We start from the raw sequence: 25,000 nt of genomic DNA on the forward strand, positions 1-25,000 counted from the left end.
AATTCGCACACGCTTCGCTTAGTTTTGACACACAAGATGGCGGGTGTCATCGGAAACCTGTCTATTGCTCATGCACAAAGTGACCTCTGACCCCTTAGTCCACACAACTGGCCTTAAAAATCCAAACAAGCATAATCGGCCTGCTTACAAAAAAAAAAGGGAGCTGGATTTGCTCCGACATGTTGAGCCTGCTGGTGCGACTGCCGACGAGTTTACGCTTGTCGGCGCATTCTTGCAGGTTTGGTCGCCATGGACATGCCGGAGCGCGCTCTGTCATGCCGGAAGGAGGAAGTGACGTCTAAAGCCTTCCCGCTCATCTCTGCGGAGTGCGCCTCGTCCGGCTTCTACTCTGAGGGCCTTGGCGGAGGTACAACCTCTTCGAATAAAGCGACATCTTCCTCCCCCGTCTAGTCTGGACTCAGTCTACTGTGTGTCTCTTTTTTTTTAAGACCTGCTTTTTATCACTGCGGGGGCGATCATCATGGTGCTGGACTTGAGCGGGTAGTAGCGGCCCCTCCAGGTCTTCCAGAAGATTCCTTGTTTCCTCTGGTGCCTCTGTTTTGGCGGCGGGCTCTGGAAGTATCGGCCGTTGAGATTGGACTGACCGCAGTTGCTGAACCACCAGCCACCTACGGGACAACAAGGTAAGCGGGTTAGCATTGAGAGGAGTTCTAGAAGAAGTAGCAGAGGTGGGGGGCTCACCGGAGAGATGCCCGGCGCAGTTGGCGTCCTTTTTCTGGTCGTTGTCTTGGTCTCGGGTGGAGAAAGGTAGGCCAGAAGCGGCGTCGGAGCCCAAGGAGCGTTCCAAAGGACTGAAGGTGTCGGTCTCCTGAATGTGTAGAGCGTACTTGGACTCCTCGCCGCCCAGTCGGAAGGGGAGTTGGACGGACGCCAAATCGTTCCTCCAGTCGGACATCTGGATTTTCAGGATGTAGCCGCCGTTTTTGGCTATGGAGTGGATCTTGTCCAGTCCCAACCAGAACTCTCCTATAGGCAAGACAAGGGGAGGAGGAACGGTTAGTCCAGGGGGATTTTTGAGACTGGGTCTAATAGCTAGTTGTGCACCGTAAGCCGATACTTCTTTTCCACGCTTTGAAGCATGTGGCTTTAAAAACGGTGCAGCTAGTTTGTGGATTTTTCTTCGCTGATAGTTTTCATCAAACACATGCAAAGACCATTTGTGGCGGCGCCTTTTGGACGTGTTTGCTCACTGCAGACGCCGCTGGGTGAATGCGAACAAGTGTTTCCTGCTTTTTAAAGCTTTGAACCGAAAGTAAAAGACCCGTCCATAGCGGGTCTACTCGTATGGATTCTCCATTCATCACGCCAAGCAATGTTTGCAAGTTTCACAATATAACTAAAACAATTCTTACTTACTAAACCGTCCCATGTGTGAGGTCTGCAAGAGTGTTTATTTGTATGTGCTATCGTGATATGCTAGCATGTTTACGAGTGTCTGTGTTAGTATTATTAACTTACAACGGCATTCTTTTTGGATTGTTTCACTTTCGTAAATCCACCAAAATGTTAGTTATTGAGTCTGTTTAGTTAAAGTTAAAGTACCAATGATTGTCACACACACACTAAGTGTGGTGAAATTTGTCCTCTGCATTTGACCCATCCCCTTGATCACCCCCTGGGAGGTGAGGGGAGCAGTGAGCAGCAGTGGTGCTGCGCCCGGGAATCATTTTTGGTGATTTAACCCCCAATTCTTACCCTTGATGCTGAGTGCCAAGCAGGGAGGTAATGGCTCCCATTTTTATAGTCTTTGGTATGACTCGGCCGGGGTTTGAACTCACAACCTACCGATCTCAGGACAGACATTCTAACCACTAGGCCACTGAGTAGGTTAGCTGGCCTCCGCAGCTAACGGGTCCATCACGATGACTTCTGTTTTGTTTGATCAGCCGTTTTACTGCCGTGTTACAGGCACCGTTTGGAAACAATTAAGGTATATAGATAAACATTTATAAAATAATTCTGTGTAAATATCTAATTTCTGTGACTTGTATATGGAAAATATTGTTTTCTTCTAAAATTTAGTGGGTGTGGCTTATAGACAGGTAGGCTCTATAGTCTGGGAAATACGGTAGTCAAGGTGGTTTTTGAGGCTTGGACTAGCAACTAGTAGTGTAATTATTCCAATCATCAAAATAGTTTACCATTCAGGGCGCCAAAGCCTTGCTCGTAGGCGTACCACAGCTGGTCAAAATCCACAGAGCCATCCTGGCGCCTTTGAATCACGGTCCATCCGCCATCTAGATAGAAAAAAGCAGCATGTTACCTCAAGTTGGCGACCGTATTGTTTGACGCATCAGATCTCAAACTGTGGCAATGGTGGACATTTAGGAGGGAAACCCCCCCCCCCCTCTAAAACTCAGTGAGGAAAGTGCACTCACCAGCTGTCATCTCGCAGAAGACTTCGAAAGGCTGGCTGCCGTGCGGCTGGATGGCGTACACCCCGCTGGCGGTCTCGCCTCGCAGGAAGAGCTCGTGGCAGTCTGACGCCGTGGCTGCAGGGAGAAGAGCGTCTTGTAAAGTGTGCTTCAAAGTTGTGATTGCGGCCATAAATAGGTCAGTGAGTGACGCGAGAGGCGTGTCTTTGCACCTATTATTATGGTTGCCAGCTGTGTTATCGGTGTTGTGAGAACAAAACGTCGGATAGACTCTTTGACCCAGCATGGAAGCCCATGCAGAGATTGTGTGAGAACTTCTCACCCGGCTATAAATATGACCTTTCTCCCAGTTCCCAAGCCTGGCTTCACTATCAAGTCACTTACATTCCTAACAAACCCCCCCCCCCCCCTCCTCTTTTACAACCTTACACCCCCGCAAGCTTGACCCACGCCTTCCTCACGTGCGCGGCAGCAGGCCGCTGACGTAGGCGTGCATGGCTGCTGCGTGGTCAGCGGGATTGTTGTTGTTGTTGTTGTTGTGTGAGGGTTATATTGGAGAACTTTTACATTCCTTATACCAACCTATAAATCATTTGGCCAATGGTGACATCATTCATTCTCCTTAAATATACATATTTTTATGCTATGTTTATTATTACATTTTAAATGAATACCAAACTAAAACAAATAGAATATTTATTTGATTAAATATTAGTTCTAAAACAAAATGTAAAAGCGACAAAAAAATACATTTTTATTCATTAATCTATTTAAACCTTCTTTTTATTATGTCGGCGTGTTATTTATTAATTTGACATAGTTTAGTTTTGGGGTTTTTGGTTTCCTGATTTGGTTTCAATTTATGGATTGATTGATTATTATTACAATTATTATTATTATGTATTTTATTTATTTATTTTTATTTTCACTTTCATTTATACAAGCAATCATTGCAATCCTTACGATATAAATACTAGTACAATATATGAAAAAATAGCAAATGTATATAAAAATATGTATATTTTTGACTAATAATTAACACAACTGTTATAGTCACTTGCCACTTTCTTGTGTTAGTTATTTCAGTACAATATAGGAAAAATATAAAATAGCAAAAAAAATTTAAAATCTATAAAATTGCTTTTTACTAATAATTAAAAACAACTTTTTTTAGAGTCCTTTGCCATGTTCTTGTGTCATTTCAGTACATAATAGGAAACATATCAAAAAGCAAATATTTATATGTATATGTATATGTGTGTGTATGTATGTATATGTATATATATATATTTTTATATATATATATATAATATATAATTGTTTTACTAATACTTAAAACAACTATTTTAGAGTCCTTTGTCATTTCAGTCTAAGCGAAATAATTAAATATATATATATAAAAAAAATATATATATATATAAAATATACATGTATAGAATTGTTTATACTAATAATTATTATATGAAACTTTTTTTTAGAGTCCTTTGCCACTTTCTTGTGTCATTTCAGCACAATATATTTAAAAAAGCAATAGCAAATAAATAAATTTAGAAATAAATAAATATATACAGTATGTATGTATGTATATATATATATATATATATATATATATATATATATATATATATATATATATATATATATATATATATATATATATATATATATATATATATATATATATATATATATATATATATATATATGTATATATATATATATATGTATATTTATCATCATTAATCAACATAACTGTTTTAGAGTCCTTCGCACAAAGATCCCCATTCATGAAATAATAAAAGGCTTTGCGCTTAAAAGTGATGCTAAAGAGCCATTTAGAATTATAGCTATGACAATAATAATACATAATGATGTAATACTCTTGGATAATCTGTGGTTTATTGATTCAGTGGAAGCCCTATTTGCGTGCGATGACCTTTAACCCAGAAGCCTGAACCCTCGGCCAGCTGTGGCCGCGTACCGCCTCCGGGCAGAGGGTTCTCCTGAACTTTAGCACACTTCTTAGTCATTTAAAAAAGGGGAGCCCGGAGTAGGTGGGGTTGTTTGCAAGGATGGGGGATGATGAGGAGGAGGAGGAGGAGGGATGTCTGACTCCCTGACAAAACTGGGGCAAAGGTGGCTCGTCAGATGCCGGTCGTATAGGGAAGTGGGATGTTTCCAATAAAATGTGTGTACAGAGTTCAGAACTTGAAGGTGTAATCTAGGAACACAATATGAACTAATCGGCTCTCCGCGTGAACCGAATACCCGTGAGACAAAAGAACTTTTCCCTACTTGACACTTTGCCAGACGATCCTGCCCCTTTTTTTTTCTTTCTTCTTTGTTTGTGCTGATGTCACAACTTTTTGGAGCGACCCTTCACCTACTTCTAGAAGGCCTCATCTTTGAATTGTCTTAACCAGCTTTACGCTGCATTGCTTTTGTCCCCCGGTCTGCCGGAGTCAAGCCGAGCTGAGCGTGCCTCCCGGATTGATTCGATTCCTTGATCGTAATTGCCGATGATTTAAGCTCCTTTCAGAGCTTCGCTAAACAGATGGCCGGCCACATTTGGCGTCGGATTCCGCGCACTTGACTTAAGGCGGATTTCGGACGCTCTTTGGCTGTACTTACCGACTGGCGAGTCGCGTTGCTCGGACGCGGCACTTGAAGGGAAGCCATCTGTGTTCTTCGGGAACGCTTTCTGTCTTGACTGCTGGACCTGAGCACGCACAAAGAAAGCAGGCGTGATGCTTTGCAGGGCAATAAACCATTGACAGAATGAGTTATGGCTGCGCACCTGACTTTGCAGGGTTTTAATGCGCACGTTCTGCTTGTCGAGCTTCTCCTGTTGGAGTCCGATGCGTCCCAGTAAATCATCGATGCGTCTGTTTTGAGCCTCCATCATCATCTGATGCAAAACACACAAATAGGAGATTTAGACTATTAAATACACATTTGCAGGCCTCTTTGCCAAACATTTGTTCTCGACCCACAAGTGGTTATGTAAGGCCACCCACAGCCGGCTTTTTCCCACAAAAGGATTACACACGCATGCTTGTGCACTTGCACCACAAACTTCACGTCAAAAAAAACCCTCCTTATTTATTATTAGTGGTTGTAAAAATGTGCCAGCCAGCAGAAGTTAGTGCAGCAGAGGCGTGCAGGGAAGCCTTTGTGTGCTGCGGCGCACGTACCACACGTTCCCCCTCACCCCCAACCCCCTACGGCACATCACCTAACGCTCGGGCCTCATTTGAACACACTTGGAAACCCAGCACAAGTCGTCCTTAGACGCTTTAAGAAGAGCTCGGCCTTACTTGGATGTTGTGCGTGTCGCTGTAGTTCTTCTCCTGCATCATGTTGTCCAGCTTCTCCTCCAGCCGCCTCGTCCTCTCGCCGGCGGCCCTCCTCTCCTGCTGCATCTCCTCCGTCTTCTCCCGCAGCTCGGCCGTGACGTTGAGGAGTTGCCCCTCTCTGTCCTCCATTCCCCGGGCTCGCGCCTTCAGGGCGTCCCCTTCGGCGTGCAGCCTCTGGCTCTCCTTGGCCAGCTCGCCGACGGTGTGGTTGTAGACCTTGAGCTTGGTGAAGATGTCCCTCATCTGGACTTTGGTTTTGTCCACGTGCTCCTTGAGGCCCTGGCCCAGCTGCAGGAGGCCGTGGGCGATGACGTTGACGTCATCCCAGGCGGCAAACTGCACACGCTTCTCCTTGGCGGCGGCGCCGGACGCCGAGGCCCCTTTCCTCTCGAATGGGAAGCCTGTGGCCATGAGCAGCACCAGGCACAGAGTCAGGGTCGCTAGGGTGGTCTTCATTCTAGATGGTGAAATCCGGACTCTTGTTGGCGAACCGGTGTTTAAAAGGTTGGTTGTATGTGCGAAATGTCGCAACCTGGCTGGACAGTCAAAGCACCGCTGTTATATACTTCTACAGACCTCAAGTCTAAGCTGGAAGCCGCTCGCCATTGGCTCCCTCAGGAAAAGGAGGGGTGCGCCCTCGCTCAGATTTCTCTCCCTCCTCCACCTCTCTGTTAACTATTCATGTCAGAGGCGGATCATGATATAACAAAACCACTGTCTCTTTGGGTAGGTATCCTGTACACCAGGGCTATTCAACTGGCGGCCCGGGGGCCAAATCCGGCCCTGGAAAGACACCATACCAGCCTCCCCTGGAGTTCAGTTCAAAACTTGGGAGACAAATATTTTTGCAGCAAATTCCTAGGGACACAAGAGTTCTGCTCTTGTATAGAGGAACTTGGACCACTGTGAAAACACTGGCAAATCCTTGCATTGACATTTTAACCTTGCTAGCAAACCTAGAACACTTGGGTACAAACTTGTGATTTTTATAACTGAGGCGTTCCTCAAGGCACACCTTTTAGTCCTCTACTTGTTTACTTCAGATGCAGTCATTTATTCAACTTCTTTAGTTCAATCATCAATCGAAGTTTCACAAATGTCTTAAAGGGCTGCACAAGCCACGACGACGGCTCAGATCCCACATCAGGGCATGAAAAAACTCAACCCAATGGGGACAACGAGAAATCTTAGGAGGGACCGCTAGGGATGATGTTTGATAAGAAATTATCGAGTTCGAGCCTATTATCGAATCCTCTTATCGAACCGATTCCTTATCGATTCTCTTATCGAGTCCAGATAGGTGGTTGTATATGGAAAAAAACACACAATATTTAGTTTAACAAAAGCTCACTTTTATTATATAAGAAAAAAATAAAATCTAATAAATACATAAATATTGACTGTTACCCCCCCTAAAAAAGTAAAATAAATAAATATTGACTGTTGTTACCCAAAGTATATTAAGTGGGATTTTTCAGAAAAACAAATATATACAGTAACACAAAAACAACCTGTCTCTGTGATCACTATAGGTGTATAAATAATAATATAGTGTTAAATAAAATCAGTCCCTTGGGCACAAAACTGAAAATAATACAGCTCTCCAAAAAGTGCACTTCTGCTGCTATTTGACATAACTGTTTGTTATGATGCTTTGACATTTTTGCACTTTATTTCTTTATTGAAAGAGAATTCTATGAAGAGAAAAGTTCTTTGCAAATGTGGTTACAATGCTAAAAAATGAAAAGTTAAAGCTAAAAAAAGGAATACATTTTATTTATGTGGGCTCTGTACCGAGGATGTCGTTGTGGCTTGTGCAGCCCTTTGAGACACTTGTGATTTAGGGCTATATAAATAAACATTGATTGATTGATTGATTGATTGATTGAGTTAACATTATTTGTTTTTAGGGGGAAAGATGTGATGTTATGAGCTAAGCTAGGGAATATAACAACTACACTACCCAGCATGCAACGGGAGTGACGAGCATTAGCGGTAGCCCCGAAAAGTGTTGTTGCATGTCGCCACCCGGCACCTAAGAATGAGGTTATGAGCATGCTGTGAAAGTAAACGTCAAGTACTCAGCCAACACGCTTCGTCTGCATTATTTATAATTAGACAGACAACACATATACAGTGTGATTTTGTTTTGTTTACAAGGAAAGAAAAACAAAAGTTAAAAAAGGGAGATCATGTCATATATGTTGTATATATATGTACAGTATGTGCTGCGGTTGCTTTAAGAACGTTGCGACAGCTGCCGTAAAAGAGGTGCGTTGCTAGCCTGGTTGCTATGTTTCCGGTTGGTCGTAAATGTGTTTGTACCCTGTTCAAATCTCTCAGTAAAGTTATTCATTTTATTACACCTTGGAACGCTTTTTCCAGTCCATTGTTTTTCCTGCTTTCCCCATCTGCGCCTAATGACTGAGCTACGTGACGTCATTTCTTGTGATGTTTCACGGGGCATTTCTGGTCGGGACGGGATTCGTTCCGAGGGATTCGAATAAAGAACCAACTCTTTTTCTTTACTATAGTGGTCTCGATAACGAGTACCGGTTCTCAAAAAGGGATTCGAGTCCGAGGACTCAGTTCTTTTCTTATCGAACAACCGGGTAAACCGGTTTCGGGTATCATCCCTAGGGACCGCAGATGTTGCACCCCCCTAGGGTGACCGGTGCTATGGATGCAAAGTCCATTTAATGCAGGAGAGGGGGACAAAGCAGAAAAGAGAGACGGCAGATCAACTGGTCTAAAAAGGTGTCTATTTAAAGGCAGTTATACTAGTGGTGTTCCTCAAGGTTCCATTTTAGGTCCTCTCTTTTTCAGCGTTTGGGCTATTCAACTGGTGGCCTGCGTGTTCAGTAGCTTTCCTGCAGAAGGTCCCTAAAAAGAGCAGATTGCTCTTATATACAAAAGTAAGACTTATAGTGAAGGGAGAATTCTAGCCCGTCGGTTCTTAACTTTTCTGGAAATGTGGTCCCCAAATCAATTTATATGAATACCCCTGCTGTACACATGTATGATTCTTCCTCGAAGCAGGGCTGTCCAAACTTGCTCCAGCGAGGGCCTTACACTGAAAAAGAGAAGGATGTGTGGGGGATCCTTGATTGATGCAGTTGATGTATTTAAGTCAATATATTGCAGGGGTTGGGAAGTGCAAAACTCTTACTGTATTTTGTGGACCATAGGGCGCAACGGATTAAAAGGCGCACTGCCATTGAGCGGGTCTATTCAGGTCTATTTTCATACTAAAGGCGCACCGGATTATAAGAATAATTAAAGGGGTCATATTATGATTTTTTTCTAAATTTAAAACATTTCCTTGTGGTCTACATAACATGTAATGGTGGTTCCTTGGTCAAAATGTGCCAAAAATGACAGTCGCTTCAGGATGCACCGTTTTGTGGGCGGTCTTATTTACGTGCCTCCACTTCGACAGCGTCTTCTCCCCGTCATCTTTGTTGTAGCGGTGTAGCGTGCAAGGACGAGAGTGGAAGAAGTGTCAAATGATGGAGCTAACTGTTTTAATGACATTCAGACTTTACTTCAATCAATAACGGAGCAGCATCTCCTCATCCGTGGCTCACTAGTGCAACAATGCCGGAAATATGTCCCGTGAAAAACCGTCCGACCTGAACTCTCTAATAACTAAAGTTCCTTGGGTGAATAATGTAAACTCACTAAACCGGTAGTTTTTAGCACTTCCATAGCGAGATATACTGTAAGTTCGAACTTTGCACTATTTTATATTAGAAATGGCAACAGCAGAGGATGAATGTCCCATAAGAAGAAGATAGAGAAAAAGAAGAAGCTTATCGACTACGACATCTGCACGGAGTACAGTAGCGTGGGTGCGCAAATTTTCAGGACTTATGCAGATCTCAAATACACATCAGTAGGTACACTACCGTTCAAAAGTTTGGGGTCACCCAAACAATTTTGTGGAATAGCCTTCATTTCTAAGAACAAGAATAGACTGTCGAGTTTCAGATGAAAGTTCTCTTTTTCTGGCCATTTTGAGCTTTTAATTGACCCCACAAATGTGATGCTCCAGAAACTCAATCAGCTCAAAGGAAGGTCAGTTTTGTAGCTTCTGTAACGAGCTAAACTGTTTTCAGATGTGTGAACATGATTGCACAAGGGTTTTCTAATCATCAATTAGCCTTCTGAGCCAATAAGCAAACACATTGTACCATTAGAACACTGGAGTGATAGTTGCTGGAAATGGGCCTCTATACACCTATGTAGATATTGCACCAAACACCAGACATTTGCAGCTAGAATAGTCATTTACCACATTAGCAATGTATGGAGTGTATTTCTTTAAAGTTAAGACTAGTTTAAAGTTATCTTCATTGAAATGTACAGTGCTTTTCCTTCAAAAATAAGGACATTTCAATGTGACCCAAAACTTTTGAACGGTAGTGTACAAGAAGGTAAGAAAAGTTCGTTTTGCATAATATTGTGAAACAAAACGCCAGATAATATGTCTGCTAATGGGTGCGACTTTGCGGTCCTTATACACACACCATAGTAATAGTTGTATCTCTGACTACGTTAGCCCTAATGGGGCGACAATCCGTCAAGCAAAATCATACTAAAACATTTTGACAGATTTTTGAGTGTTGTGTATAATGTTCTTTATTTTCAATGGAACATTTAACGTTTTGGTGTTGTTTACTGGCGTCATATTGCAGTATACACATATCTTTTATGTGTGACCACCATCTACTGGTCACACTTATCATAACACCATGTACCAAATGAAATTGCTTTGAGGTCGGTAAGCACAACCAGAATTATTCCGTACATTGGGCGCTCTGGGTTATAAGGCACACTGTCGATTTTTGAGGAAATTAAAGGATTTTAAGTGCGCCTTATAGTCCGAAAACTTTGGTATACATTGTTTGAAAGAAAGAAAAACTCATCAACAAGACTTGAAAGGAATTGGAATGGGAATGTCTTAAGTCCTGGTTTGACAGAAGGCCAGGTTGATGTTCATGTGAAAATGTATACCCTTGAAAAATGTGCATGGTGTGTTGCATCAAGTCATGAAATAGTTGGTGCTCAAGGATATAGCTTCAATCATGACTATCTGCGTTCTTACACCAAATCAGTCTGCATGCATCGTTTGCATCATGTTTTATTGAAAACTTACCAGGTTTTGTAATCCGACCATCCATTTTTCTACCGCTTGTCCCTCTCGGGTTGGCTTTGTGATCCTGGTGGTATATGTATGGTGTTTATTGGATCGTTTACAGTTGAAGCATTTCCATCAGGGGTCCCAAACTCAATTTACATGGGGGCCCCTGGAGGTAAAGTCAGGGTGAGGCTGGGCCACACAAAGTATTTACTTCATGTGCACGTTCTAACCTTGTGACTCAAGTTTGTTGACTACTTCTGCCGGCAGCTGTAGTGGCCCCGAGCTATGGTAGGCCTTAAGTTAAAATAGAATGTAGAAACAAATCTTTTTGACAGTGTGGAGTTTCCCAGGAGATAGTCAGACTTCCGCTTGCTTAACGAGAGTTGCTCTTTGTGTTGCCCAATGTGTGTTGGTTGTGCTGTCGTTTTTGTGTTTGCACAATATTTTCATTTTGTGTTCTTTCCAGTGGGGTTCAAGATTGCCATAATATATTTTATTAGTAACCGTGTGCAGGCCGCATTTAATAAACTATAAAGGTATGAATGGATGGAAGTTAAGTAGAGGGCCACACAATATGAGACCCCTGATTTAGATTAAGCTTTGAGGGGAAATGTTATCACTTCCTGTCAATCCAGGATTTGGCACATTCCTTTTTGATCCAAATGTTTTCTGAAATGTACATTTATTTTATGCAATTTTGTAAAAATATAATTGTGCATATTTGTACGCGCTATCATAATGTAATTAATCTAGCGTCGTTAGAATTAGCTAATAGGCTAACACATTTACATCTAGTATTATTAACTTAAAATGGCATTATGTTTGTATTGTTTCAGTTTAACAAATTCCTCAGTAAATTCACCAAAACGTCACCGTGGAGTATTGAGTCTGTTTAGCTGATTGGAGAGCTAGCTTCCGCAGCTAGTGGGTCCATGACAATGACTTCTGTATTGTCTGATCATCCGTTTTACTGCCGTGTTACAGACACCGTTTGCAAACAATAAAGGTACTTGTAAACATTTGCAAAATCTTTCTGGGTAAAAAAACTCATTTCACAACGTATATATCTGCGGCTTATAGTTCAGTGCGGCTAATATATGGAACAATATTTTTTTTCTAAAATTTAGTGGGTGCAAACTATAGACCTGTTTCTTTACTTCCACAATTTTCTAAAGTCATTGGAAAACCGTTCAATAACAATAACAGACTGGACAATTTCATAAACAAATATAGAATACTTGCTGAGAACCAATATGGGTACAGAGCTAATATTTCGACAAAGATGGCTTCAATCGAAACAACAAAGGAATTTACCAGTGCAATAGATGGTAAACATTGTGCAGCTGCAGTGTTTATGGATCTAATTAAAGCATTTGACACAATTAATCACAATATTTTATTCAAAAAAATTAGAATGGTATGGCATCAGAGGGTTGGTCTTAAACTGGATTAGAAGCTACTTAACCAACAGGAGGCAATACGTGAAGCTTGGCGAAAACAAATCTACAACGCTAAATATAGCCCGTGGCGTACCACAGGGATCAGTACACGGACCAAAATTGTTAAATCTTTATATAAAGGACATTTGTAAAGTTACAAAAGACCTGAAGTTACCGGTAGTTTTATTTGGGGACGACACAATTAAAAAAAATTAATACAACAAATAATCAAAGAAATGAACACATTAAAAAGATGGTTTGACAAAAACAGACTATCCTTGAACCTCAGTGAAACTAAAATAATGCAAATAGACAGAGTAGACATTGAAAGGGTAAATGAAATCATATTTCTGATTATAAAATGAACAGGAAATCTCATATAAAAATTATACAGTAGCAAGAAACATGTCAATAATGAATAAAGCAAAATAGTTATTGTGCAGAAATATGGGAAATAACTACAAAAGTACAATTTATTCACTAAATGTGTTACAAAAAAGATCAATTAGATTAATAAATAATGTTGGATATAGAGAACATACAAACCCTTTATTTAATGAATCAAAAATACTGAAATTCAATGATATAGTGAATTTGCCAACAGCTAAAAGTACAAAACCAGTGAAGTTGGCATGTTGTGTAAATCGTAAATAACAACTTAAGCTGTACATCAAGCAAGAATGGGAAAGAATTCCACCTGAAAAGTTTCAAAAATGTGTCTCCTCAGTTCCCAAACGTTTACTGAGTGTTGTTAAAAAGAAAGGCCATGTAACACAGTGGTAAAAATGCCCCAAAATGCCAACTTTTTTGCAATTTTTTGTTGCCATTAAATTCTAAGTTAATGATTATTTGCGAAAAAGAATTAAGTTTCTCAGTTTGAACATTAAATATCCTGTCTTTGCAGTCTATTCAATTGAATATAAGTTGAAAAGGATTTGCAAATCATTGTATTCTGTTTTTATTCACCATTTACACAACGTGCCAACTTCACTGGTTTTGGGTTTTGTATGTACAAAGCAAATTTTAACCTGCTACCCAAGAATATACAACCATTCTTCTCAACAAAAGAAGAGAAAGATAACCTATAGAAGGAAGAAGGTTCTTCCTCGGACGTACTGCAAGTGAAAAAGGGTGTCCCTCAAGGTTCTGTGTTGGGCCCATTATTATTCACTATTTACATAAATAATCTTGGACAGAATATTCCGAACTCAACTTTCCATTTCTATGCTGATGATACTGTCATATACTGTACAGCACCCACTCCTGCTGAGGCCTTTAAATATCTACAACATGCATTTGACAGAGTACAAGAACAACTTTGCTATCTTCAACTGGTTTTAAATGCAGAGAAAACAAAGTGTATGTTCTTTACCACATCAAAAACTGTAAGATCAGCACTGTGTGAGAACATTTTAACAAGAAATGGGCAACAAATTATGTTAGTATGTGCTTTTAAATATTTAGGATTTTTAATTGATGACCACTTGAGTTTTAAGGAGCACATTCAGTATGTTGTAAAAAAACAAACTTTTACTGGGATTTTATTATAGAAACAAGTCTTGCTTTTCTTTTACTGTGAAACAGAAATTGGTGGAAACAACCTTCTTACCTGTTATTGACTATGGAGATGTGTTGTACATGAATGCTACTGCTGGTTGTCTCCACAAGCTGGATAGTGTGTACCACGGGGCACTGAGATTTATCACCAACTGCGCTCCCCTTACTCACCATTGCGTATTATACTCAATGGTTAACTGGACATCTTTATGTGCTCGACGCCTCAATCATTGGTATGTTTTCATCTACAAAACCATTCTGGGTATCACTCCATCTTATCTGTCTTGTCTTTTAACAAAGAAACAAGGAAGTCACAATCTTCGTTCAATGAATGTTCTGCAATTTGTCGTCCCCAAAGTAAGAACTGAACTGGGCAAGAAAGCATTTAGGTTTTCAGCAGCGAAGGCTTGGAATAACCTACAATCCAATATTAAACTTCAAACCCTTGTTACATTGAATGAGTTTAAAGCTTCTGTGAAAAGACTGAAGTCTACCTTGTCTGTATGCACATGTGTTATGTGAGCAAGTTTTAATGTCGTAAATGTGATGTTTTATGTATTTGTTTACTGTTTTTAATGTAACCTTGCTGCTGCCCTCTTGGCCAGGTCTCCCTTGGAAAAGAGATCTTTGATCTCAATGGGATTTTACCTGGTTAAATAAAGGCTAATAATAATAAATAATAACCTAAGACAAAAATGTAATTTAAAACATTTCTATGCACGTACAACACTTAACATCTTCAGCATATCAGTATGTGGAATTAAATTATGGAATGGATTAAGTAAAGAAATTAAACAGTGTACTAATATGATCCAATTCAAGAAAGTGATCAAACTACAAGTGTTCACAAAGTACAAAGAAGAAGAACCATGATTAACACTCTGAATTTATTGATAATCCTATTTATCGCACCATATGAAATACAACTTATCTATTTTTAATGTTATTATTCACGGAGTATATTGTGAATAAATTAGGGAGCACACGTGTTAGCAACTGCTACGTGATGAAAAAGGGGTAGGATTATATAAGCTCTGCTTCTTCCCTCTCCTTTTCGAACATGTTGAAAGGAGAAACCTGGCAATTGTGTGGCATCGCGTTGGGAATAAACTCAAACCGACACCATAGGACCAATACCAAGTCCCAGTTGTGACGTGATGATGTTCCCGGTCATAATTGCCCTAAAGGAGTCAGTTGATGGCACCTCCGAGCATCTCAGGAACACGTAGGTCTCCATGATGAGGCTGCAGCACTGTGAGAATTAGGGGAAAGTTCACAGCACAAAAAAGGGACACATTACAAGCACCCCCCCCCCCCCCCCCCCCCCCCCCCCCCCACCTCTTTCTTTACAACCTCTGCTGCGAGCTGTACGTGATGCAGGAGCACAAAGCGCCTTTAACCCTCTCCTGTGTGCGCTCCAGACTAAGTAGGTGAAAGGTAACTGGCGAGTGCTGACAGTGCTGCGGGGCAAACGTCGGTGCAGAAGAATCACAGGGCCCTCACTTATGTGTCTGGAATGTAACAAACACGCTCTGTGCTCACAAAAGCCTTGTCTTTTTTTCCACTCGGACCGCCAAAGACTGCAGAGTTCCTGGCAAAAAAAGAGTCCTCTCTTACAGGAAACATTTGCTTCAAATAAGCCCAATTAAGAAAAAGAAAGCCTCATTTGTTTTTTAAAACAAAGGCTGGGAAAATGCGGATTTGTGCAGGATATAAGACCCACCGACTAAATATATATATATTTTTAAAAAATCATACTATAAGCCGTAGCCATACTATAAGACTATAAGCCGCAGATATATAGATGTAGTGAAATGAGTTAACACAGAAATGTTTATTTACATACCTTAATTATTTCCAAACGGTGTCTGTAACACGGCAGTAAAACGGCTGATCAGACAAAACAGAAGTCATCGTCATGGACCCACTAGCTGCGCAAGCTAGCTCTCCAATCAGCTAAACAGACTCAACAACTCCACAGTGACGTTTTGCTGAATTTACTGAGGAATTTGTGAAAACTGAAACAACACAAACAGAATGCCATTGTAAGTTAATAATACTAACACAGACACTCGTACACCTGTTAGCATTTTAGCTAAAGCTAACAACACAAGCTTCTTTACATCACGATAGCACGTACAAATATGCATGAAAACACTCCTGCAGACATCACTCAAGGGACGGTTTAGTAAGTAGGAAATGTTTTAGTTATATTGTAAGACTTACAAACGTTGCTTGGAGTGATGGAGGACGATTAGAAGACAGACTGGCCCTTCTTCTTCCGGTTCAAAACTTTATACAGTGGAAAATATATGTAGGCATTCACCCAGTTGCACTGGCTGTGAGCGAATTCGTCCAAAAGACGGCGCCATAGCACAAACAGTAACACACCATTTCAGGGTTTTTGCCTGTGTTTTATGTGTTCTATTTTCTGTATGGCTGTCAGGTAAAAAAACAATGGTTAAATTAGCTGCACCATTTTTTAGGCCGCAGGGTTCAAAGTGTAAGAAAAAAGTAGTGGCTTATAGTGTGTCATTTACCATATATATATATAAATATATATATATATATATATATATATATATATATATATATATATATATATATATATATATATATATATATATATATATATATATATATATAATAATATATATATATATATATATATATATATATATATATATATATATATATATTATATATATATATATATACATACATACATACACTACCGTTCAAAAGTTTGGGGTCACATTGAAATGTCCTTATTTTTGAAAGAAAAGCACTGTACTTTTCAATGAAGATAACTTTAAACTAGTCTTAACTTTAAAGAAATACACTCTATACATTGCTAATGTGGTAAATGACTATTCTAGCTGCAAATGTCTGGTTTTTGGTGCAATATCTACATAGGTGTATAGAGGCCCACTTCCAGCAACTATCACTCCAGTGTTCTAATGGTACAATGTGTTTGCTCATTGGCTCAGAAGGCTAATTGATGATTAGAAAACCCTTGTGCAATCATGTTCACACATCTGAAAACAGTTTAGCTTGTTACAGAAGCTACAAAACTGACCTTCCTTTGAGCAGATTGAGTTTCTGGAGCATCACATTTGTGGGGTCAATTAAACACTCAAAATGGCCAGAAAAAGAGAACTTTCATCTGAAACTCGACAGTCTATTCTTGTTCTTAGAAATGAAGGCTCAAAAACAAAATTGTTTGGGTGACCCCAAACTTTTGAACGGTAGTGTGTGTGTATATATATATATATATATATATATATATATATATATATATATATATATATATATATATATATATATATATATATATATATATATATATAAATAAACGGTATTCAGTAAATCCCCCACTATTCTTGGGGTTAAGTTCTGAGACCTTCCACAAATGGCGAAAAAATAATTAGTGAGTAATTGAGATGCTGATAAAAATTTAAAATGTTCACATACGGCTTGTTCCTTTTGCTCCAACCTCCTCCCGCTAGCTGGAAGTTCTCTGATTTCGGATCAACATTTGCAATAAAAGTCACTGGGCTGTCCTGGCAAGCTGTCGTAGAAGGCGTTTCTCCGAGCCTTGTCTAAATAAACAATTCTCTGTCGGTTGTAGTCCCAGTAATGATTTACGGTCAAATATTAATTCCTGTTCACAAGTTTTGAAGTCGGATTTTCAGAAAGTTGGTTGCAGAGATTCCGCTGAATCGGAAATATATAGGGGATATACTGTTCTCTATGTGTGTGTGCAAGGTTACACACACGTTACAGGGTTTCTGCTGTAGATTATTTTAGTAATCAAGTAATTGGTTTGATTAATTGAGTAATCAGAAAAAACGCACTTTATATAACCTTAAATACATATGTTAAAGGCCTACTGAAATGAATTTTTTTTATTTAAACGGGGATAGCAGATCTATTCTATGTGTCATACTTGATCATTTCGCGATATTGCCATATTTTTGCTGAAAGGATTTAGTATAGAACAACGACGATAAAGATCGCAACTTTTGGTATCTGATAAAAAAAGACTTTCCCCTACCGGAAGTAGCGTGACGTAGTCAATTGAACATATACGCAAAGTTCCCTATTGTTTACAATGATGGCCGCATGAAGTGAGAGAGATTCGGACCGAGAAAGCGACAATTTCCCCATTAATTTGAGCGAGGATGAAAGATTTGTGGATGAGTAAAGTGCAAGTGAAGGACTAGTGGGGAGTTGAAGCTATTCAGATAGGGAAGATGCTGTGAGAGCCGGGGGTGACCTGATATTCAGCTGGGAATGACTACAACAGTAAATAAACACAAGACATATATATACTCTATTAGCCACAACACAACCAGGCTTATATTTAATATGCCAGAAATTAATCCTGCATAAAAACACCTACGTGTTTGTTATGCTAGCTCCTAGCTCCTCTGCTAGCTCCTAGCTCCTCTGCTAGCTCCTAGCTCCATAGAACAAGCCAATACAATTCAAACACCTGATCAACACACACAATCACTCAGCCCAAAAGACAGTTCACCTAACCCAAGGTTCATAAAGCTTATATATTTTTAAAAAGTTACGTACGTGACGCGCACATACGGTCAAGCTATCAAATGTTTAGCAGCCAAGGCTGCATACTCACGGTACCTGATATTCAGCTGGGAATGACTACAACAGTAAATAAACACAAGACATATATATACTCTATTAGCCACAACACAACCAGGCTTATATTTAATATGCCACAAATTAATCCTGCATAAAAACACCTACGTGTTTGTTATGCTAGCTCCTAGCTCCTCTGCTAGCTCCTAGCTCCATAGAACACGCCAATACAATTCAAACACCTGATCAACACACACAATCACTCAGCCCAAAAGACAGTTCACCTAACCCAATGTTCATAAAGCTTATATATTTAAAAAAAGTTACGTACGTGACGCGCACATACGGTCAAGCTATCAAATGTTTAGCAGCCAAGGCTGCATACTCACGGTACCTGGTATTCAGCTGGGAATGACTAAAACAGTAAATAAACACAAGACATATATTTACTCTATTAGCCACAACACAACCAGGCTTATATTTAATATGACACAAATTAATCCTGCATAAAAACACCTACGTCTTTGTTATGCTAACTCCTAGCTCCTATGCTAGCTCCTAGCTCCATAGAACACGCCAATACAATTCAAACACCTGATCAACACACACAATCACTCAGCCCAAAAGACCGTTCACCTAACCCAAGGTTCATAAAGCTTATATATTTAAAAAAAGTTACGTACATACGCAAAAAAAAAGTTGCGCACATACGGTCAAGCGATCAAATGTTTAGAAGCCAAAGCTGCATACTCACGGTAGCACGTCTGCGTCTTTGTCATCCAAATCAAAGTAATCCTGGTAAGAGTCTGTGTTGTCCCAGTTCTCTACAGGCGTCTGTGTATCGAAGTCAAAAGTCCTCCTGGTTAGAGTCTCTGTTATCCGAGTTCTTCCATCTTGACTGCATCTTTCGGGAATGTAAACAAAGACGCGCCGGCTGTGTACTGTTGTTGCTGACTTCGTTCGAAAAATACGTCCGTTTCGCACCGACAACTTTCTTCTTTCCTTGCTCAGCTTCTTTCTCCATAATGCAATGAACATAATTGCAACAGATTCACGAACACAGATGTCCAGAATACTGTGGAATTATGAAATGAAAACAGAGCTTTTTTGTATCGTATTCAATGGTGAAGGCATACCTCTGTTCCCCGGGCTACGTCACGCGCATACGTCATCCTCAGAGGCGTTTCGAACCGGAAGTTTAGCGGCAAATTTAAAATGTCACTTTATAAGTTAACCCGGCCGTATTGGCATGTGTTATAATGTTAAGATTTCATCATTGATATATAAACTATCAGACTGCGTGGTCGGTAGTAGTGGGTTTCAGTAGGCCTTTAAGGAAAATAGTTGAAATTATCTGCACCGTTTTTCAGGCCGTAGGGTTCAAAGTGTAGGAAAAAAGTAGTGGCTATTTTCTGCTTGCTTCATTTTTTCCCCCTAATGAATTCACATCATCCACATTGAAATTGCACCTTAGAAATGTGCACCACTGCTCTCATGTGCGCTCTGATGCAGAGGTTCTTAACCTTTTTGACCTCGAGGCCCACTACACAGGGGCCCGGGACCTACTCAAATATTAACACTGGATTAGTAATCTTATTCCTGGTCATAACCTTATCTAACCTTCATATCTAATTTTCTTACAGTTTACAACCTCGTCAAATGATATGAAAGCATGTGTTAATCACCATTTTTATTTTATTTTTTTAACACATAAACCTGAGGTTTATGTCAGGCCGATTAGAAAAATAAGTACTAACCAAATATACTGCATAAGAGGGCACTCATGAGGATCAATAGAAGTCCATATAATTATGTTGTGCTAAAATATTAAGTACCGGATTTTGCGGACTATAAGGCGCACTTAAAATCCTTTAATTTTCTCAAAACTCGACAGTGCGCCTTATAACCCGGTGCGCCTAATGTACGGAATCATTTTGGTTGTGCTTACCGACCTCGAAGCTATTTTATTTGGTACATGGTGAAATAAGTGTGACCAGTAGATGGCAGTCACACGTAAGAGATACGTGTTGACTGCAATATGATGACAGTCACACATAAGAGACTAGTGTAGAATGCAATATGACTCAAGTAAACAACACCAACATTTTATATGTTTCATTTGAAAATATAGAACATTACACACGGCGCTCAAAAATCTATCAAAATGTTTTAATACGACCTAGGTAAGGTACAAAGCCGCACCACTTGATGGATTTTACTGTGCTTCAACATAGGAGTATTATGGTGTGTGTATAAATTAAGACATATTATCTGGCGTTTTGTTTCGCAATATTATGCAAAAGCAACTTTTCTTACCTTCTGGTACCTGCTGATCTGTATTTGGGATCTGCATAAGTCCTGAAAATTTGCGCGCGTCCGCCTTTGTAGTCCGTGCCGACGACATAGTCGTTAAGCTTCTTCTTTTTCTCTTTCTTCTTGTTATGGCACATTCATCCTCTGCTGTTGCCATTTCTAATATAAAGTAGTGTAAAGTTCTTACTTATATCTGTCAGTAAACTCGCCATGAAAGGGCTAAAACATACCGGTGTAGTGAGTTTACATTATTCACCCAAGGAACTGTAGTTATTAGAGAGTTCCGGTCGGACGTTTTTTTTACGGGACACATTTCCGGCCTTGTTGTTACACTAGTGAGCCACGGATGAGGAGACGCTGCTCCGTTATTGATTGAAGTAAATTCTGAATGTCATTAAAACAGTTAGCTCCATCTTTTGACACTTCTTCCACTCCCGTCCTTGCACGCTGCACCGCTACAACAAAAATGACGGGGAGAAGACGCTGTCGAAGGTGAGCCACGTAAATAAGACCGCCCACAAAACGGTGCATCTTGAAGCGACTGTCAGAAAGCGACTTGAAGATGATCTGTTAAACATAATCCAAGCAACATTTCGACCAAAGAACCACTATTAAATGTTATGTAGACCACAAGGAGGTGTTTTACATTTAGAAAAAATCATAATAAGACCCCTTTTAATGCGCTTTATAATCCGGTACGCCTTTTGTATGAAAATAGACCTGACTAGACCCGCTCATCGGCAGTGCGCCTTATAATCCGGTGCGCCCTGCGGCCTGGAAAATACGGTAATCAAAATCAATAATGAACTTTTTTTTTATTTAACTGTCAAGAAAATGAAAGTGCAAATGAAAATACAGTTTCGCCACTTTAGTCATATTTTTTGCGCTTTAGAATTCTTTTTAGCTCCAGACTTCTTCTGTTTGTTTGAGATTGTCGTTACTGCCACAAGTGGTGGAACTGTGTATTACAACTGAGAAACGGGTATTTTTGCCGGCCCCCTCGAAGGGTGCCCTATGGTTAAGAAAACACTGCTCTGTTGGACCGGCCTATGTCTGAATATTCAAAGTTCCGGGCACACCATGTAGTCCAGATTTGATCACTTTTTATTCGTTGCATTCATTGAACAATTAATCAAAGCAACATAATTTACATGGAAACTTTTTTCTAAGCGATTTAATGGATAGATGCAGATTGCGTGATCGATTGCACAAAGAATTAACAATTGAACATTTATCTTTACGCTCTGATTGCACAGAAGTGATACTCAAGCACTGATAATACATCATATAAATAGTAGACTGTCTTCATTTTAATTCATTTCCTTTACATTTTTCTCTCCTCTTTTTACTTTGAATTGTGTCTATCATGATCTATTCTTGTTCGCACTGTTCTTGAGCCAAGCAATTTCCTGCCCCCCGTCCAATAACACAAGCCTGTATCAAGTGTAGTTAAAAACCGTGAAGACCTTGTTGGAAATGGTCTAGAATCCATATGTCCAGCTGTGCGTGACTGATCCATGGCGGCGGGCTCTGCACCTCAGCACAGCTGCTTGTTCAATTTCCCAAAATGGCCGCGCCCATCTCAACCGGCATGCTGACCTTTTACCCAGATTCCCAGCACGGAACATCTGTAAATCCCCGGACCGCCCCCTCATTTCTTAGTCACGTTTCAGGGGATGGAGAGAGTGTGGAACAAATGAACAAAGAGCAGAAGGCTTTCTGAGTTATTTGTCATGTGTTAATTATTACTAAATATATATACCGGATTTTTCGGACCACTGGGCGCACAGGATTATAAAGTACACTGCATGAGCAAGGCGCACCGGACTATAAGGTGCATTAAAGGGGTTATATTATGATTTTGTATACATGTAAAACACTTCTTTGTGGTCTACATAACATGTAATGGTGGTTCTTTGGTCAAAATGTTGCATGGATGTTTTATCGCTTTCTGACACTCTTATGCAAATCCCAAATTCACATCAGCAGTAACCTATAGGTAAGAAAAGTTGGTTTTGCATAATAGGTCGGAACAAAACAGTGTCTACCATGAATTGAGTAACGTGGACCCCGACTTAAACAAGTTGAAAAACTTATTGGGCTGTTACCATTTAGTGGTCAATTGTACGGAATATGTACTGTACTGTGCAATCTACTAATAAAAGTTTCAATCAATCAGTCAATCAATCAATGCCATTTTAAGGTCCTTGTACACACACCATAATAATACCGTCTGTAGAAGCACAGTACGTCTGACTACGGTAGCCGTAATGCTCCGACAATCCATCAAGCGGTGCTGCTTCGTAGTTTACCAAAATCGTACTGATTTTTTGACAGATTTTTGAGCACCGTGTGTAATTTTGTAAATTCTCAACGAAACATCAAAGTTTTGGTCTTGCTAGCGAGAGTCATTTATTGAACAGGCGTCAACCTGCAGTGTATCTCTTATATGTTTCAATCTACTGGTCAAATGTATCATTACAGCATGCACCAAATAAAATTGCTTCCAGGCTGTAAAGCACAACCAGAATAAATACGAACATTAGGCGCACCGGGTTTGAGGCGCACTAACGATTTTTGAGAAAATGAAATAATTTTAAGTGCACCTTTATAGTCTGAAAAATATGGTATACATTGCTTGAAAGAAAGACAAAATCATCAACAAGACTTGAAACGAATTGCAATGGGAATGTCTTAAATCCTGGTTTGACAGGAGGCCAGGTTGATGAAAATGAAATAATTTTAAGTGCGCATTATAGTCCGAAAAATACGGTACATATATTAGGGCTGTCAAATTTAACGCATTAACCCATGCGAGTAATTACAAAACACGATAGTAATAATGATGTATTTATACAGATTAATCAGGCAATTTATTTTCGTAATATATTTAAAAAAGGTCCCTGTGACAATTTGACAGTAAAATTGCATTAATGTTCAAATATATCTTTTTTTAAATTTATAATAAATCAAGCAAACGGGTAATTAACTGTGATTAGTTGTGATTAATCCACATTCAATTGTGCGATTAATCTGTTAAAAACGCACTATTGTTTGATTAATAGGTGTGTGTGTATGTATGTGTGTGTATATATATATATATATATATAAATATATATATATATATATATAAATATATATATATATATATATATATATATATATATATATATATATATATATATATATATATATATATATATATATATATATATATATATATATATACTACCGTTCAAAAGTTTGGGGTCACCCAAACAATTTTGTGGAATAGCCTTCATTTCTAAGAACAAGAATAGACTGTCGAGTTTCAGATGAAAGTTCTCTTTTTCTGGCCATTTTGAGCGTTTAATTGACCCCACAAATGTGATGCTCCAGAAACTCAATCTGCTCAAAGGAAGGCCAGTTTTGTAGCTTCTGTAACGAGCTAAACTGTTTTCAGATGTGTGAACATGATTGCTCAAGGGTTTTCTAATCATCAATTAGCCTTCTGAGCCAATGAGCAAACACATTGTACCATTAGAACACTGGAGTGATAGTTGCTGGAAATGGGCCTCTATACACCTATGTAGATATTGCACCAAAAACCAGAAATTTGCAGCTAGAATAGTCATTTGCCACATTAGCAATGTATAGAGTGTATTTCTTTAAAGTTAAGACTAGTTTAGTACAGTACAGTGCTTTTCCTTCAAAAATAAGGACATTTCAATGTGACCCCAAACTTTTGAGCAGTAGTGTATATATATATACAAACCCCGTTTCCATATGAGTTGGAAAATTGTGTTAGATGTAAATATAAACGGAATACAATGATTTGCAAATCCTTTTCAACCCATATTCAATTGAATGCACTACAAATACAAGATATTTGATATTCAAACTCATAAACTTTATTTTTTTTTTGCAAATAATAATTAACTTAGAATTTCATGGCTGCAACACGTGCCAAAGTAGTTGGGAAAGGGCATGTTCACCACTGTGTTACATCACCTTTTCTTTTAACAACACTCAATAAGCGATTGGGAACTGAGGAAACTAATTGTTGAAGCTTTGAAAGTGGAATTTTTTCCCATTCTTGTTTTATGTAGAGCTTCAGTCGTTCAACAGTCCGGGGTCTCCGCTGTCGTATTTTACGCTTCATAATGCGGCACACATTTTCGATGGGAGACAGGTCTGGACTGCAGGCGG

General features: G+C 39.4%; 2 protein-coding genes across 3 annotated transcripts in view; one reads left to right on the forward strand and one right to left on the reverse strand.

Moving 5' to 3' along the window:
* angptl4 (angiopoietin-like 4) overlaps positions 1 to 6,301 on the reverse strand; it is a 7,477-nt gene extending 1,176 nt beyond the window's left edge. The window contains exons 1-7 of the mRNA XM_062022230.1: positions 5,714 to 6,301; positions 5,194 to 5,304; positions 5,028 to 5,115; positions 2,400 to 2,513; positions 2,163 to 2,258; positions 703 to 987; positions 1 to 629 (exon numbers count right to left, since the gene is read on the reverse strand). The exon at positions 1 to 629 is cut by the window's left edge and continues 1,176 nt beyond it. Of these exons, the coding sequence (XP_061878214.1) occupies positions 445 to 629; positions 703 to 987; positions 2,163 to 2,258; positions 2,400 to 2,513; positions 5,028 to 5,115; positions 5,194 to 5,304; positions 5,714 to 6,208 (1,374 nt within the window). The 5' untranslated portion in view covers positions 6,209 to 6,301 and the 3' untranslated portion in view covers positions 1 to 444. The remainder of the gene's footprint in view (positions 630 to 702; positions 988 to 2,162; positions 2,259 to 2,399; positions 2,514 to 5,027; positions 5,116 to 5,193; positions 5,305 to 5,713) is intronic.
* LOC133630631 (SUN domain-containing ossification factor-like) overlaps positions 454 to 25,000 on the forward strand; it is an 85,275-nt gene continuing 60,728 nt past the window's right edge. For both annotated transcript variants that reach the window (XR_009821303.1, XM_062022231.1), the window contains exon 1: positions 454 to 644. The gene's annotated coding sequence lies outside the window, so the exon portion shown is untranslated. The remainder of the gene's footprint in view (positions 645 to 25,000) is intronic.

This window comes from Entelurus aequoreus, linkage group LG16 (assembly GCF_033978785.1).
Source record: "Entelurus aequoreus isolate RoL-2023_Sb linkage group LG16, RoL_Eaeq_v1.1, whole genome shotgun sequence".
Taxonomy (NCBI): Eukaryota; Metazoa; Chordata; class Actinopteri; order Syngnathiformes; family Syngnathidae; genus Entelurus; species Entelurus aequoreus.